We start from the raw sequence: 16,241 nt of genomic DNA, 5'->3' as shown, positions 1-16,241 counted from the left end.
ATCAGCTGCGTTTTAAATTATCAGTTATTATCGATAATAAGTTTCTAATTATTAACTACGCACGAAAACTTTTTTTATATTTCTTAAAAGATTAGAATTAATAAATGGAAATCGAAGATAATTTTCAATCATCGTTAAATAATGACGTTTTAAATTGCAAAATTATAATTTTTCCACTATCTGCTGAATTGTACATGACATTAAATGCATTTAGACAACTTTAAAATATCTTTCCAACATGTTTACTGCAAATCTAAACAATTGTATATGATATTAAAAGCATTTAGACGATTTCAAAGGACGATTCCAAGATTTTCGATAATGATATAATAACATCCAACGTTTTTTTTTTGCCAGTTGAGACTTTTTTACATGATACCAAGTAATCATCACTTTCTGTCAATTTAGACACTAACGCATAATACTGAATGTTTTTAGACGATGTCAAACGATCTATCCAACATTTTTGACAATGAAATAATAATGTATAATCAACGTTAGGTGAATTTAGACAATTTCAAAATAAATTTTCGAAGACTTTCTGCTAATTTCAATATTGTACATGATATTAAAGGCATTTGACCAATTTCAAAACAATTTTCTGCTGATGCAGAGAATTGTATATGACTTTAAATGCACTTAGCAATATCTTTCCAACATTTAGACAATTTCTAAAGATTTTTCCGATGTTTACTGCAAATCTAGACAATTCTATATGATATTAAAAGCATTTAGACGATTTCAAAGGACGATTCCAAGATTTTCGATAATGATATAATAACATCCAACGTTTTTTTTTGCCAGTTGAGACTTTTTTACATGATACCAAGTAATCATCACTTTCTGTTAATTTAGACACTAGCGCATAATATTGAATGCATTTAGACGATGTCAAACGATCTATCCAACATTTCTAACAATGAAACAATAATGTATAATCAACATTAGGTGAATATAAAATAATTTCAGAACAAGTTTTCGAAGACTTTCTGCTAATTTCGATATTGTATATGATATTAAAGACATTTGACCAATTTCAAACCAATTTTCTGCTGATGCAGAGAATTGTATATGACTTTAAATGCACTTAGACAACTTTAAAATATCTTTCCAACATTTACACAATTTCTAAAGATTTTTCCGATGTTTACTGCAAATCTAGACAATTGTATATGATATTAAAAGCATTTAGACGATTTCAAAGGATGATTCCAAGATTTTCGACAATGATATAATAACATCCAACGTTTTTTTTTTGCCAGTTGAGACTTTTTTACATGATACCAAGTACATTTAGGTCTTTTCTATCACTTACTGTCAATTTAGACACTAACGCATAATATTGAATGCATTTAGACGATGTCAAACGATCTATCCAACATTTTTGACAATGAAACAATAATGTATAATCAACGTTAGGCGAATTTAGACAATTTCAAAATAAGTTTTCGAAGACTTTCTGCTAATTTCGATATTGTATGTGATATTAAAGACATTTGACCAATTTCAAACCAATTTTCTACTGATGCAGAGAATTGTATATGACATTAAATGCACTTGACAACTTTAAAATATCTTTCCAATATTTAGACAATTTCTAAAAATTTTTCCGATGTTTACTGCAAATCTAGACAATTCTATATGATATTAAAAGCATTTAGACGATTTCAAAGGATGATACCAAGATTTTCGACAGTCATATAATAACATCTAACGTTTTTTAAAGCCAGTTGAGACTTTTTTACATGATACCAAGTACATTTAGGTCTTTTCTATCACTTTCTGTCAATTTAGACACTAACGCATAATATTGAATGCATTTAGACGATGTCAAACGATCTATCCAACATTTCTAACAATGAAACAATAATGTATAATAAACATTAGGTGAATATAAAATAATTTCAGAAGAAGTTTTCGAAGACTTTCTGCTAATTTCGATATTGTATATGATATTAAAGGCATTTGACCAATTTCAAAACAATTTTCTGCTGATGCAGAGAATTGTATATGACTTTAAATGCACTGAGACAACTTTAAAATATCTTTCCAACATTTAGACAATTTCTAAAGATTTTTTCGATGTTTACTGCAAATCTAGACAATTGTATATGATATTAAAAGCATTTAGACGATTTCAAAGGATGATTCCAAGATTTTCGATAATGATATAATAACATCCAACGTTCATTTAGGTCTTTTCTATCACTTTCTGTCAATTTAGACACTAGCGCATAATATTGAATGCATTTAGACGATGTCAAACGATCTATCCAACATTTCTAACAATGAAATAATAATGTATAGTCAACATTAGGTGAATTTAGACAATTTTATGTAACATCAAATACATTTAGACAAGTTCGCAAAATGTTTACCACCATTTTCTGCCAATTTAGACAATAACCCATGATATTTTTTATTAATTTACGATTTACTTGTTTATTTAAATGTTGTTTTTATTATAATACCGTTTTGAATGCAAACACTGATTGCAATTTGTTCAAATAAAAGTAGATTTATAGTTTAAAATTGAAAGATCGTTTTCTAAAAATTCCGGTTTCAAGTGCTTAATGGAGTCAATTTAGGACTATTTAACTCGCGGGGGTCAATGAGTCTCGAGTATTCTTGTTTATTTATTATCATCTCTACTATATATTACGCATTGCAACTTGACCTAAAAATAACTAGATTTTTTTCGTAACTAAAAATGATTTAAAATCAATCTTGAAATGCCGACAAAGTAAAACTTTGGTTACGTTTTACTACGCAGAAGTTATGTTGATTGCACCGTTCGCATTTCTTCGCCACTTATGGCATCAAGAACAGTTATAATAAATTGGTCTTGTACGTTTCCTTTTTCTTCTTTTTTTTTTCAATTTTTTTTTCTGGTTTTTGTTGGGTTTTTCTTTTGCGAGTTGGCTTTTTTATTTAGTCTTTTTTCTCGTTCTCGTTTCTTGTTACCACCATTGAAAGAATGGATTCTTCTCGTTAGATCATGCCATAACCGGTATGAAAACAAGGCTCTTTTCTTTTCGCCTTGATGTTAATTTTCTTTCTAACCGTTTTTAACTGTACTGTGTGTGCAAATAAAACGTTGGGGTGAACGAACTTAATTTTATTTTCTGTTACTTAATTTTCTTTTATTTTTAGGCTCATGTAGTAGCGGCTTTTGAACAAAGCCTCTCATCAATGACCCAAAGATTACAACATCTAACAGCTACCTCCGAGAAAAAAGATAGCGAACTAACTGAGTTAAGAGCCGCAATGGAATCCTTACGGGTACAATCATTACAAGCCGGGATCGGTACCGGTTTAGCTAGACAACCATCTTCGGATAGCGTCTCAAGTTTATCGTCGGCGTGCAGTTTAGATAAACAGGAGAAGAAAAAGAAGAAAGGATGGGTAAAAACTTCATTTTAAACAATTTTTGCTCAAAATAATTTTTAATTTCTTAAACCAGTTAAGAAGTTCCTTCACAAAAGCGTTCTCCCGCAACGCAAAAGTAACCAAAGTTCAGTGCCAAAGCGAAGAAAACGAGCGCCAACAAAGCCCACCCCCACCAGCCCCAATGGATACGGGAGCGGAAGTTGCCGAGCTACAAAAACAATTACGCGAAAAAGATTTGGTTTTAACCGATATCAGATTGGAAGCTCTAAGTTCCGCCCATCAACTTGAGAGTTTAAAGGATACAGTTATGAAAATGAGGGTAAATTTATTTCATTTTAAATTTGAATTTAATTTAAATTATTTTATCTTTTAGAGCGAAATGTTAAGTTTAAAACAAAACAACGAACGCCTCCAAAGAATGGTAAGCGGGACAATATCAAACGGCACAAATCTTCCGCCGGATTTACACGAAAGTCGAAGTTTAGATCATCTAACCGAAATGATCCCGGCGGATGAACCACCGCCGGAAGTCGAACCGGATGGAAAAAGAATCGTAATCTCCGTTTATTTAGGTCAACCTCAAACCTTCGAACGTTATTTTATCGAGCACTACGAAAATGATAGAGACGGTTCAAATGCAACTGGAGAAATCGCGATCGCTCATACAAGCGTTGGAGCGGCAACCACTTGGAATCAAATTGATGGGGCAGTTAGAAGAGCTTTTAAGCAACACATTTCGCGATTAGATCCCGGGGGAGGACTCGGATTGGGCATTGATGCAATTTCAAGTTATAAATTGGGAGAAGCCGATCGAATTTTTGATTCTAATCCGCCGGATTTACTCCCGGTTGGTTACGTTGTCGGGAGAGTTATGACGTTGCATATAGTTCTTCAACCCGTCGCGGCATTCGCTTTTGAAGCTTTAATTCCTAAAGGAGTTGCACAACGATTAGTTTCTTTGTTAAGCGAACATCGAAGGATTGTTTTATGTGGCGCCCCAGGGACGGGTAAAACTCATTTGGCAACGCGATTAGCTGAGTTTCATGCTCAAAGTCTTGGAAGAGATCCCGTTGAAGCAGTTGCAACTTTTAAGTAAGAAATAAAAAAAATTGATAGAATGGGATTAAATTAATTATTTTTTTTAGTGTTGATAATAAATCTGGAAAGGAACTTCGACAATATTTAGCTCATTTGAGTGAACAAGCAGCAGCTGGTGATAACAGCGTTTTGCCGTGCGTGGTTGTTTTGGATAATTTACATAAAGCGGGGCCTTTAGCGGATGCTTTAGGGTCTTTACCAAGAAACCTTCCATGTTTATTAGGAACGATGGCGCAATCTGCGTGTTCGGCAACTTCACTTCAACTTCAACATGGTTTCCGTTGGGTTCTTGTAGCACCTCACATGGAGCCAGCCCGTGGGCTTTTAGGGCGCGTTTTAAGGCGACGTTTAGCAAGTCTTGAGTTAGAACAAGGACCCCAACCGGAATTAGCAGCCATTTTGGGTTGGCTACCTCGAGTTTGGCAACATCTAAACGCTTTCTTGGAAACTCACAGTTCCGGAGACGTTGCTATTGGTCCAAGATTATTTTTAAGTTGTCCTTTAGAATTGGATGCGGCACGAGCTTGGTTTGCGGATGTTTGGAATTATTCTTTAGCGCCGTATTTAAGAGAAGCCGCTCGAGAGGGTTTACAATTATACGGAAGACGTGCCGCTTGGACGGACCCTTGCCAATTTGTTTTGGATACCTATCCATGGCCGGGAGCTCCCCCTCAAGGGTTAACATCAATTCCAGCGAAAGACGTCGGTTTGGAATCGGGCCAACAATCGACTGCGGAAAACGACGGTGATCCGTTGTTAAATATGCTGATGAGGTTACAAGAAGCCGCTAATTATTCGAGCCCACATTCCAACGATTCCGATTGTAACAGTTTAGACTCGAATATGACCCACGGAAGTAATTTAGGGACGGAAAGTGTTTCTTAAAAAAATTAATTAATTAATCCTTTCGTTTTTGAGTTAGCGATTTTATTTATTGATGTGTAAATTTTTGTATAAAACGAGAAGGTAAAAAAATTGAAAATGATACGAGATTGTATTTATTGTGAATTAACGCTTAAATGATGGATAATAATCGATTTTAGTTTTAACGAGTATATCTGGTCAAGAAGAAATAATGATAACAATAATACTTTTCTTCCTTCAGTTGTGGCGCTGTAAATAATAATATGAAATAATAAATGTTATTTATATACAATTGTATTAACGCGTGCGGAGCTATGTCGTTACGTTTCTTTATTTTTTAAGGGTATAACGAAACGACGCTTTGTAATAACTTTTATACCAAATCAATATATTGTATAACTGCCATAAATAAATTATTCTAATATTATTATATCGGTTATTTATTTTCACTAAAATAATTTAATTTGATCTTGTATAACCTTTTCTGATTTCTGATGATTCTATTGCTAAGTAACGCCCAGCAGGAAGCGGATATGGCACATGATATGTCATGATTTGGGTTGCTTATTGTCTGATTAAAAAACATCGAGATGGACATCAAAACCTTGACAACTAAACTATTGAGAAGGCGGATTCTTGCTCTAATTAGATAGATGAGATAATACTTGAAAGGCAAGGTAAATGAGTTTCTAACCAAAAATATGACAACCATTCCCAAAAAGAATTGAGCTCCCTCACAATATCCAAGAGGAAGAAAAACTTTTCCAATGTGAGAAATCTAAATTTTAACAAAACTCTTAGTAAAATAATAATATTATCTTTTAACTTTTAGTTAATACGAAGTGAATTATTAACCAGTTTTAATAATTGAATAACTCAAATTAATTGTATTTAAGGTAAGTGAAATTTGAAATGAAAATGAAAATAAAAACAACGAATAATAACGTAATAGAAAATTATAACTTAGCTTATCTTGTAGATTATTGAAGTTCTCGGATAAGGAAACTTGGAGTCTTCAAAAGGAATCGGTAACAAAGATTCTTGATTTTTCGGAATGGTATACTGGATTAATTGGATCAGGAACCAGTTAATTTTCTTGTTTATTATTAAAGATGAATATTTTAATTCAAATAATCTTCTTATTGAACTAAAATAATCAGTTTACTATTTTTGAGGTTATGTCACAATGTAATTGACAGAACGTTTGAACAAAATTAGCGTGCACTCCTCATCATGTTCTAAATCACACTAAAACGTCTTCTGATTGGTTAAATTCTTCAACTTGAAATTCGTAATTTAAATTTTTCCAGCATTGCCAACTTTGAAATGTCAAAAGTCACCAATCAAATTTTATCAAAAATTATTGAAATTTCTATTTTAACAATATTTATGTATGAAATGTTGTAGTTTTGTTGCTTTAACTTTGTTTGTGCTGATTTCGGAACATTTTCTTTTAGATTTCAAAGTCCAGCTTTAGAAATATATTCAAATACTTAATCCACGGATTTTCGTCCAATTCTTCATCAAAACTCCCATATGATGGATGGTTTTCGTTCTTGACATGTTAAGACTATCGTTTTTAATAGTTTTAACCCGACAAACATGAATTACAATAAAAAATTAATGAAAAATGAAATTTGAGGTTAAATATGACTACATGGATTAAATACAATAAGAATTCTATCATATTTACAACATTTTACTAGTACAAAAAGGATCATCTAGGATTAATACGATTATGTAATAGTATATTAAAAAACAAGTTTCGTAAGACACGAGTTTTTTAATGAATGAGTGCTTTAAGTCTTATGAAACGTGTTTTTTATGCTATTTTTTGTCCTATATCCTTTTCTTTTAACAAAACTAAAATAAATTTTGACAATGTAGGGAAATAGGTATGTATAGTTCGTTTTTTTTCTATAATACTTGTCAATGTACATTTTTAGGGTTTCTGTTGGTATTATCTAGGACCCTTACAAAATTTATGTTGTTTTCCTGATTTTTAGTAATATTTTCAGTAACTAAATAGTTGAGGTTAAAATACTAATAGATTTTTAGATATACGAAGTACATATTTATTGTAAAAACGTGCTACAAAGTAATTAAATAGAACAAAACACCTTTTCTAGGCAAATAAACACCCCACAACCTTTTTTATGCACCTTTTCTTTTTGAATAACGAAAGTTCAAACGTCAGTGTGACATATTTATTTCAAAACATGATAAAACAAAACTCCCTGTTAATTTTGCCAACTTTAGAACAATTTGGCAGGTATTATAGAAAAAAAATGAGCTATAGTAGTTGGTTACACCGTAACACTTGAAAATAGAAATTTGAATTGACAATTACAAACTGTCAAAACATAAAATGTATTCACCTGACAAAAATGTTTCATGTACACCTCCCAAAATAAGAGAAATTGCTCAGAGTTCAATGTTCTCATCATTGTGGACCTTGTATTCGATGCTAAGAACGTGTTTAAACATTCATTGACAAAAATTGACAACTAGAAAAATTAGTGATCCAATGTCACCAACTTGAACTGGTTCCATAAAATGTTACTAAAATCTCATTACAGCATCGGATGCTGTAAGGAGTCTCATTACAGCACCCTTTTAAGTACTGTTATAGCTTTCATTATCGTCGCGAATTACGAAAAATTTAACAAAAAATAATGCATGATTTGGTTTATTATAATATTCTATCTTTTAGATTACTACCAATCTTACATCGAAGCAATTAGAGTTGAATTTGAGTATCAGCAACCAATTTAACGTTGATGTCATCAAACTTTTTGGTATAAATTTCAAATTTGACATTTAATTGATAAAGTAAAAAGATTTTTTAAAAATTTATTCTTTTCAAATTCGTATAGACATGAAATTCGAGTTGTATTGAAATAAAGTCAAGTTCCTTTCGAAAATAATACTTCAGGTGTAAATCTCGTGGGTTCGTTTTTGCGTGGGAAGAAGAAGTGAGAGACCCGACCCGGCCCAGAAAAGTCGTCGTCGTCGTGGTCGGTTGTGTTGTGTGTAGGTACATCGGGGCAACCAACAGTCAGTGCTTGAAGTCACCTGTTACCGTCGTCGGAGCCTCCAGCCTCCACACACAACATCCAGTCAGTAAGTCAGTGCGGCGCGGTTCTGATAGGTGACCGGTCAGTCAACGGTTCGCGCGTACAAGAAGTCACCTGTGCTTTACGGACTCCTTGAAAACCAAAAAAAAAATTAATAAAATTAAACGAGACCAAAAAAAAAGAGTTGCGTTCCGCAAAAGCTTTTTTGGAACTTTTTGGTTCGGGTTTACATTTTTTATTCTCTTTTTGTTGCCGGAGTGGATTTTTGGACCGCTTTTTGTCGCCGCATCGCGACGCCCGAGGAGGTGAGTTTCGTCGGCGGCTTCTTCTTCTGCTTCTTTAGGAGATGTGCCGATTTTTATCCTTCGTCTTTCTTTCATTTCGTTTTGGACTCCAACTCTCGAAGTTCAGGGTCACAGAGTTCAAACAGAATTTTTTTTTAATATTTTTGACTCAAAATAATTAAACCATCATGATTTAGAGTTAAATCGTTACTATTTAATTAACACGTTTCCTTCTTGAGCAACTTATTTAGCCCGTTACCTCTTTATTAATTGGTTTAAATTGGAGTAATCATCGGAATATATTAACAAAGTTTAATTTTAGATCTAAAATAAATTTCGCACAATTTATAAAAGTCAATTTATAAAAAAGTTACAGTTACTCGGTTCGATTTCAATTTAAAACATCGTCATGGTCAAGTTTGAGTTAGTTGCGAAGTGGCTTAACCAAAATAATAACCGTTTAAGTATCCGTTTTGACCTTGAAGTCTTTCCATGAATGGGAAGAGCCGTTTTTGATGCACCGTTTACCGTGGTATTTAACGGGAAATTATTTGTTATTTATACGACATTGAGCCTGACATTTACAAATTCACGACTTATATTTTAAGTACTTGAATAATTAAATTACAAAATCGGATGTAACACTATCAATAACTTTTCCAACGCAATTCACCATTTTTTCAGCCGCATCATAATGGAAAATCGACCCGGACAAATTTCGCTCCTTCTTTATTAAAACTTGATTCACTTGATCGATTCTTCCATCAATTAATTCATTTAAAATGCACATTACAACTAAATTTTCGGCTTCATCGACGCTAACATTTAATTCTTTCGAGATGAACCCCAATTTTACAACACGATACGGTTTAATTAATGTTAAAAGAACTTGGGTTCTTACTATCTGTAATAATCCCTCGATGTGATCTCTTATAAATGGATCGTTCATTAAGCTTTCTTTGTTGTCAATAAAAATTTTCTCAAAGGATCGTTTATCGTTTTTTTGATAAGCTGTTATTAAATTGTTCATGGCTATTATTTCCGGATCGAGAATGTAAGGTTTCGCTTCTTGTGAATCAATCGGGTTTATCGTTGATTTCATTAACATACTTGTTAGTATTAAATATTTTAAACAGGTTATTCTTCGGGGATTTCCCGATTCGTCATAGTTTTTAAACGCCAAAAAGAAATCTGTGTACGCTTTTTCATAATCCCCGGATCTTAAATGCATTTTCCCGCCACATTCCCGAATAATACTCATTATTAACGGGTGTGGGATAGCTGAAGGAATCTTTAAAGCCCTCTCATACAGTTTTTTTAATTGTTTATTGTTTTTTTGAGCCGTACAAATTTGAATTTCCAACGCGTAAATCTCTAAAAGTTGAGTTCCTTTTTGTAAATCTTCTTCACCTTCGGGTGTTAAACAAGATTTTTTTAATTGTCGCAAAATGTGCATTGTTTTATTAAATTCTTCCCTTTCCAAATAAATTTTCCCCAACTTAATGTTAGTTTTAAACCATAACCGTTCGTTATTCGAATCTTTTAACATCTCTAAAGTTGTCTCGTAAAAATCTTGCAACAATTCGATGTTTTTCGAGGTCGATGTAAAATCCAGAACTGAATTTATAGATTTCTCTCCGTGATTCTTCGTCACGGTCGATTTCAAATAGTCGAGCATCTCACGGTACTTACTCAACATCTCATCGTAATTCTTCAGTTTAAAATTTATTTTCACCATCTGCTTTAACGCTTTAAAACCCCATTCGCCTTTATTTTCACCTTGCAAATCAATAACGCGTTGGAAAGCCGCCAAAGCAGCACGCGGATTATCTTCTTTAATAATTTTACTATGATAATATTGGTTTTCTAAGTCAACATCTGGTTCTGATGCGCTATCTTCAGAATATTGTAAACCATAATCATCATCTTCGTATAATGTTTCGTTATCCATGTTTTTATTTTCACAATTTTTTTTTGGCAACGTCAAAAATATACTGATTACTTGATTTTGTTAACAAAATTAAATTGTGACTCAATGTTATTTGTCTTGCAGCATCGCTTTGGCTTTGAGGCCGCGAAATGGGCTTACTAACGGTGTTTTTGCGGTTCTATTCTGTAGTTTAAAGGTCATTTATCTTCCTCTTTCTATCTTCGAATCATCAATATAATAATTGCAAACATTATTTATTTATTTTTGTTAAAGAGTTAATATAGAAAATCATAACTTTTTTTAAAATCGGGTTGGAAGCTTGAAATGTTCAATAATTGCATTAAAAAGAACGCAGATTCTAATAATAAAAGCGAAATTAATGTAGAAGTTGAGGTGAAAGAGTTATGGCGGGCTAAATTTAATTGTCTAAAATGTGTGAAATGATGGATGAAAAAAAATTGTAGTTTAGCAGAAAATTGGGTTGGAATGATGAAATTTTTAGGAGTTGTACTAAAAATGGTGTAGATTTGAATGATATATGCAAAATTGGTGGATAACCTCAGATAAAAATGTTGGGGGAGCCAAATCAAAAAGTGTCTAAAAATTGCTTTCGAATAATAAATCATAATTCTTTTAAAAATCGTGTTGGAATCATGAAATGTTTCATAATTACACTAAAAGGGTTGTAGATTGCAATAAAAATTGCGAAATTAATGTAGAAGTTGATATAAAAAAGTTATGAGGGGTTAAATTAAAAAGTGTCCAAAATGTGTGAAAATGACAGTTTAAGAAATTAGAAAAGTTTATAACTTACTAAAAAGTCGGATTGGAATTGTGAAATTTTCAAGAGTTGTACTAAAAATGGTGTAGATTTGAATGATAAATGCAAAATTGGTGGAGAACCTCAGATAAAAAATGTTGGGGGAGCCAAATCAAAAAGTGTCTAAAAATTGCTTAAATTGCGATTGAATTTCAAATAAAAAATCATAATTCTTTTAAAAATCGTGTTGGAATCATGAAATGTTCCATAATTACACTAAAAGAGTTGCAGATTGCAATAAAAATTGCGAAATTAATGTAGAAGTTGATATAAAAAAGTTATGTTGGGTTAAATTAAAAAGTGTTCAAAATGTGTGAAAATGACAGTTTAAGAAATTAGAAAAGTTTATAACTTACTAAAAAGTCGGATTGGAATTGTGAAATTTTCAGGAGTTGTTCTAAAAATGGTGTAGATTTGAATGATACATGCAAAACTGGTGGAGAACCTCAGCTAAAAAATGTTGGGGGAGCCAAATCAAAAAGTGTCTAAAAATTGCTTAAATTGCGATTGAATTTCAAATAATAAATCATAATTCTTTTAAAAATCGTGTTGGAATCATGAAATGTTCCATAATTACACTAAAAGAATTGCAGATTGCAATAAAAATTGCGAAATTAATGTAGAAGTTGATATAAAAAAGTTATGGGGGGTTAAATTAAAAAGTGTCTAAAATGTGTGAAAATGACAGTTTAAGAAATTAGAAAAGTTTATAACTTACTAAAAAGTCGGATTGGAACTGTGAAATTTTCAGGAGTTGTTCTAAAAATGGTGTAGATTTGAATAATAAATGCAAAATTGGTGGAGAACCTCAGATAAAAAATGTTGGGGGAGCCAAATCGAAAAGTGTCTAAAAATTGCTTAAATTGCGATTAAATTTCAAATAATAAATCATAATTCTTTTAAAAATCGTGTTAGAATCATGAAATGTTTCATAATTACACTAAAAGGGTTGCAGATTGCAATAAAAATTGCGAAATTAATGTAGAAGTTGATATAAAAAAGTTATGAGGGATTAAATTAAAAAGTATCTAAAATGTGTGAAAATGACAGTTTAAGAAATTAGAAAAATTTATAACTTACTAAAAAGTCGGATTGGAATTGTGAAATTTTCAGGAGTTGTTCTAAAAATGGTGTAGATTTGAATGATAAATGCAAAATTGGTGGAGAACCTCAGCTAAAAAATTTTGGGGGAGCCAAATCGAAAAGTGTCTAAAAATTGCTTAAATTGCGATTGAATTTCAAATAATAAATCATAATTCTTTTAAAAATCGTGTTAGAATCATGAAATGTTTCACAATTACACTAAAAGGGTTGCAGATTGCAATAAAAATTGCGAAATTAATGTAGAAGTTGATATAAAAAAGTTATGAGGGGTTAAATTAAAAAGTGTCTAAAATGTGTGAAAATGACAGTTTAAGAAATTAGAAAAGTTTATAACTTACTAAAAAGTCGGATTGGAACTGTGAAATTTTCAGGAGTTGTTCTAAAAATGGTGTAGATTTGAATGATAAATGCAAAATTGGTGGAGAACCTCAGCTAAAAAATGTTGGGGGAGCCAAATCGAAAAGTGTCTAAAAATTGCTTAAATTGCGATTGAATTTCAAATAATAAATCATAATTCTTTTAAAAATCGTGTTGGAATCATGAAATGTTCCATAATTACACTAAAAGAGTTGCAGATTGCAATAAAAATTGCGAAATTAATGTAGAAGTTGATATAAAAAAGTTATGAGGGGTTAAATTAAAAAGTGTCTAAAATGTGTGAAAATGACAGTTTAAGAAATTAGAAAAATTTATAACTTACTAAAAAGTCGGATTGGAATTGTGAAATTTTCAGGAGTTGTTCTAAAAATGGTGTAGATTTGAATGATAAATGCAAAATTGGTGGAGAACCTCAGCTAAAAAATGTTGGGGGAGCCAAATCGAAAAGTGTCTAAAAATTGCTTAAATTGCGATTGAATTTCAAATAATAAATCATAATTCTTTTAAAAATCGTGTTGGAATCATGAAATGTTCCATAATTACACTAAAAGAGTTGCAGATTGCAATAAAAATTGCGAAATTAATGTAGAAGTTGATATAAAAAAGTTATGTTGGGTTAAATTAAAAAGTGTTCAAAATGTGTGAAAATGACAGTTTAAGAAATTAGAAAAGTTTATAACTTACTAAAAAGTCGGATTGGAATTGTGAAATTTTCAGGAGTTATTCTAAAAATGGTGTAGATTTGAATGATAAATGCAAAATTGGTGGAGAACCTGAGATAAAAATGTTGGGGGAGCCAAATCAAAAAGTGTCTAAAAATTGCTTTCAAATAATAAATCATAATTCTTTTAAAAATCGTGTTGGAATCATGAAATGTTCCATAATTACACTAAAAGAGTTGCAGATTACAATAAAAATTGAGAAATGAATGTAGAAGTTGATATAAAAAAGTTATGGGGGGTTAAATTAAAGTGTCCAAAATTAAAACTTTGTGCTTTTGAACACAAAATGATCTTTTTCTCGGGAACGATAACTTTAATGAATTTTTAGTAACAGCACTTTTTTGTTTAAAACATTTAGAGGATTCCAAATTTATAGTCAGATCTAAAATGAATCTATCCGGGTAGAAGTTAAGGGGCAAAATGTGGGAAAATCTACGTCCATGATAATATTTAAGTTCAAAATCCACTCTTTTTTGAAAAGAACAATTTTTAGTAAATGTGTTTTTTGGTGCAAATTACTTATACGAAGCTTTAAATTTTAGTGTAAACAAAAGAGACTTGTCGAAAGAGGCTCTAAAAGAGTTTCACCTTGAAAACTTTTTAGATGCGTTGGAAAATGTTCTTGTACCAAGACATCAATCAAGTGATTCTCTTCGCCGTCTTTGTGTACGTCGGCTTTTCTTTTGTACGGACCCCGACTTTCTCTTTTCGAACTTGCACGAAATGAAATTCATTAATAATTATTACACATACAGAAATCATTTTCTTAAGACCATTTTACATGTCTTTTTTCTTCACGTAACATTTATGTCAATTAGTTAAGACGAAAATTTCTTTTATACGACGATAATCTCTTCTTCACGGGACGATATAATCCGAAAAATAAAACGTAAAAGAAGGTGAGTTCTTATGGTGAGAGAGTTGGTTGCTCTGTGTTGGGCAAAGTGTGAGGTCCGTGCGAGATTTTACGACTGGGAGAGGGGCGAGAAGGTAATTTATTCCGTCGGGAGCGGTGCCTTTTTGGTCTTCGTGGTCGTTGTCGTCTTTTTCGCGAGAAAGAGCTAAATATTGTAAGACAAAAATGAATTAACTAATAAGATTAGGCATAAATTAGGATTTAAAATACGAAGCCCACCCAAAAGGCTACGATGTTATAAAAAATTATGTGGCCGTTTTCATTTACGACCATTTACGAACATTTTTACGAGGACGCTAACAACGGCACTCAAAGAACCCATCAAGAAAAGAGAAAATAAAAAAAATGAGGTACCAAGAATCGATAATTAAAAAGTTTTAACCTTTACTGTATATTAGAGTTCAATTGGGGCACAATTAATAAAAAATTAAAACGGTTAAAAGAGATTACAGACCACCAGCGACGCAATAACTGTATTTAACTTGACTGTAACAAAAATATATTTAGGAAATACTTCAAGGTACAAAAGATAATCGTAAAACAATTGGTAATTTCACTTATGTCCGTTAAAACACGTTGGTTTTGCGACGGTTTTGTGCCATAAAAGAGGTTGTATAAGCGGGCGGTGGGTTGGTTGGTTAAAAGGATGAACGTCGAAGAGAAGAAACGCGAGGGTACAGAAAAAGAAATGAAAAAAAAAACGAGAGGCGGCTCGGTGTAAGTACAAAAAGGAGCCCGGCGAAACGGGCTGTAAAATACAATACGGTAGTGAGCCATAAACTTAATTCTTAAACGACGTCGGTTCGCCGATCGTGAGAACGTCATCGCGCGCCCGTTTCTCCTCAACAACATCGACAACACAGCAAATAACTTCTTCGAACGAATACATCATCTTTTTGCAAAATTCAAAATTCTCAAACATACAAAATTAATACTTAAAGCAAGTTATTATCATCTTTGTCGTCCAGCCCGAACGTTCTGAAGTGATGTTTTAAGTTCAGAAAGTCAAATAAACTTTGATTAGTTGAACAAAGAAGAATAATAATAATATTATCATATAATCAATGAAATCGAAAATACTATTAGACTAACACAATACTAGACCTAGAAACATTCGGGTTTAGCCGTGCGTTTCTTAAGTCGGGTAAATCCAAATGATTCTAGTTCTAGGTATTGTGGTAGTTCTAGTGATAATGCTAGTGTAAAACTAGAACTAACACTAGACCTAGAACTAGAAACATTCGGATTTAGCCGCACGTCTCTCAAGACGGCTAAACCCGAATGATTCTATTTCTAGGTCTTGAGTTAGTTCTAGTAACTAACACTAAACTAACACATTAACTAGAGCGTTAGTTCTAGTTTTAGTTCGATTAGAATATGCAACATAGTGATATCTTATGTTAATTAGCGCTACCTACCACTGTCACTAGAACTAAGATTAGACCTAGAACTAGAAACATTCAGGTTTAGTCGTCTTAAGCTTTTGAATATATTGGATATTTCCATAACCTCACGAAAAGATTGAAATATTGAAGATAAAAAAAGGATTTCGTCAAAATTGTCATTACGGACCTGTATTTTTCAAAAATGTGCAAACTTTCCGAAACCTTACATTTAAATCCCTTAATACAATTATAAATCAACAATTAATGTGTAAA

The 16,241-nt window shown here is 32.0% G+C and overlaps 2 protein-coding genes and 1 pseudogene across 10 annotated transcripts in view; 2 read left to right on the top strand and 1 right to left on the bottom strand.

Moving 5' to 3' along the window:
• Positions 1-5,782, top strand: part of LOC111420627 (sickie) — a 63,668-nt gene extending 57,886 nt beyond the window's left edge. For all 8 annotated transcript variants that reach the window (XM_023053658.2, XM_023053656.2, XM_023053655.2 and 5 more), the window contains 4 exons: positions 3,154-3,405; positions 3,464-3,709; positions 3,764-4,482; positions 4,536-5,782. In XM_023053658.2, coding sequence (XP_022909426.1) covers positions 3,154-3,405; positions 3,464-3,709; positions 3,764-4,482; positions 4,536-5,373 — 2,055 coding nt within the window. In that variant the 3' untranslated portion in view covers positions 5,374-5,782. The remainder of the gene's footprint in view (positions 1-3,153; positions 3,406-3,463; positions 3,710-3,763; positions 4,483-4,535) is intronic.
• A 2,579-nt stretch (positions 5,783-8,361) lies between these two features.
• The window catches only part of LOC111413688 (leucine zipper putative tumor suppressor 2 homolog), a 45,971-nt gene continuing 38,091 nt past the window's right edge, over positions 8,362-16,241 (top strand). Inside the window, exon 1 of one of the 2 annotated variants that reach the window (XM_071199198.1) lies at positions 8,362-8,734. The gene's annotated coding sequence lies outside the window, so the exon portion shown is untranslated. The remainder of the gene's footprint in view (positions 8,735-16,241) is intronic. The other variant, XM_071199199.1, reaches the window with a different exon arrangement.
• Positions 8,733-10,707, bottom strand: LOC111420624 (COP9 signalosome complex subunit 2 pseudogene; annotated as a pseudogene).

Source organism: Onthophagus taurus, chromosome 10 (assembly GCF_036711975.1).
Source record: "Onthophagus taurus isolate NC chromosome 10, IU_Otau_3.0, whole genome shotgun sequence".
Classification (NCBI taxonomy): Eukaryota; Metazoa; Arthropoda; class Insecta; order Coleoptera; family Scarabaeidae; genus Onthophagus; species Onthophagus taurus.
This window is presented reverse-complemented; position numbering and strand designations above follow the sequence as displayed.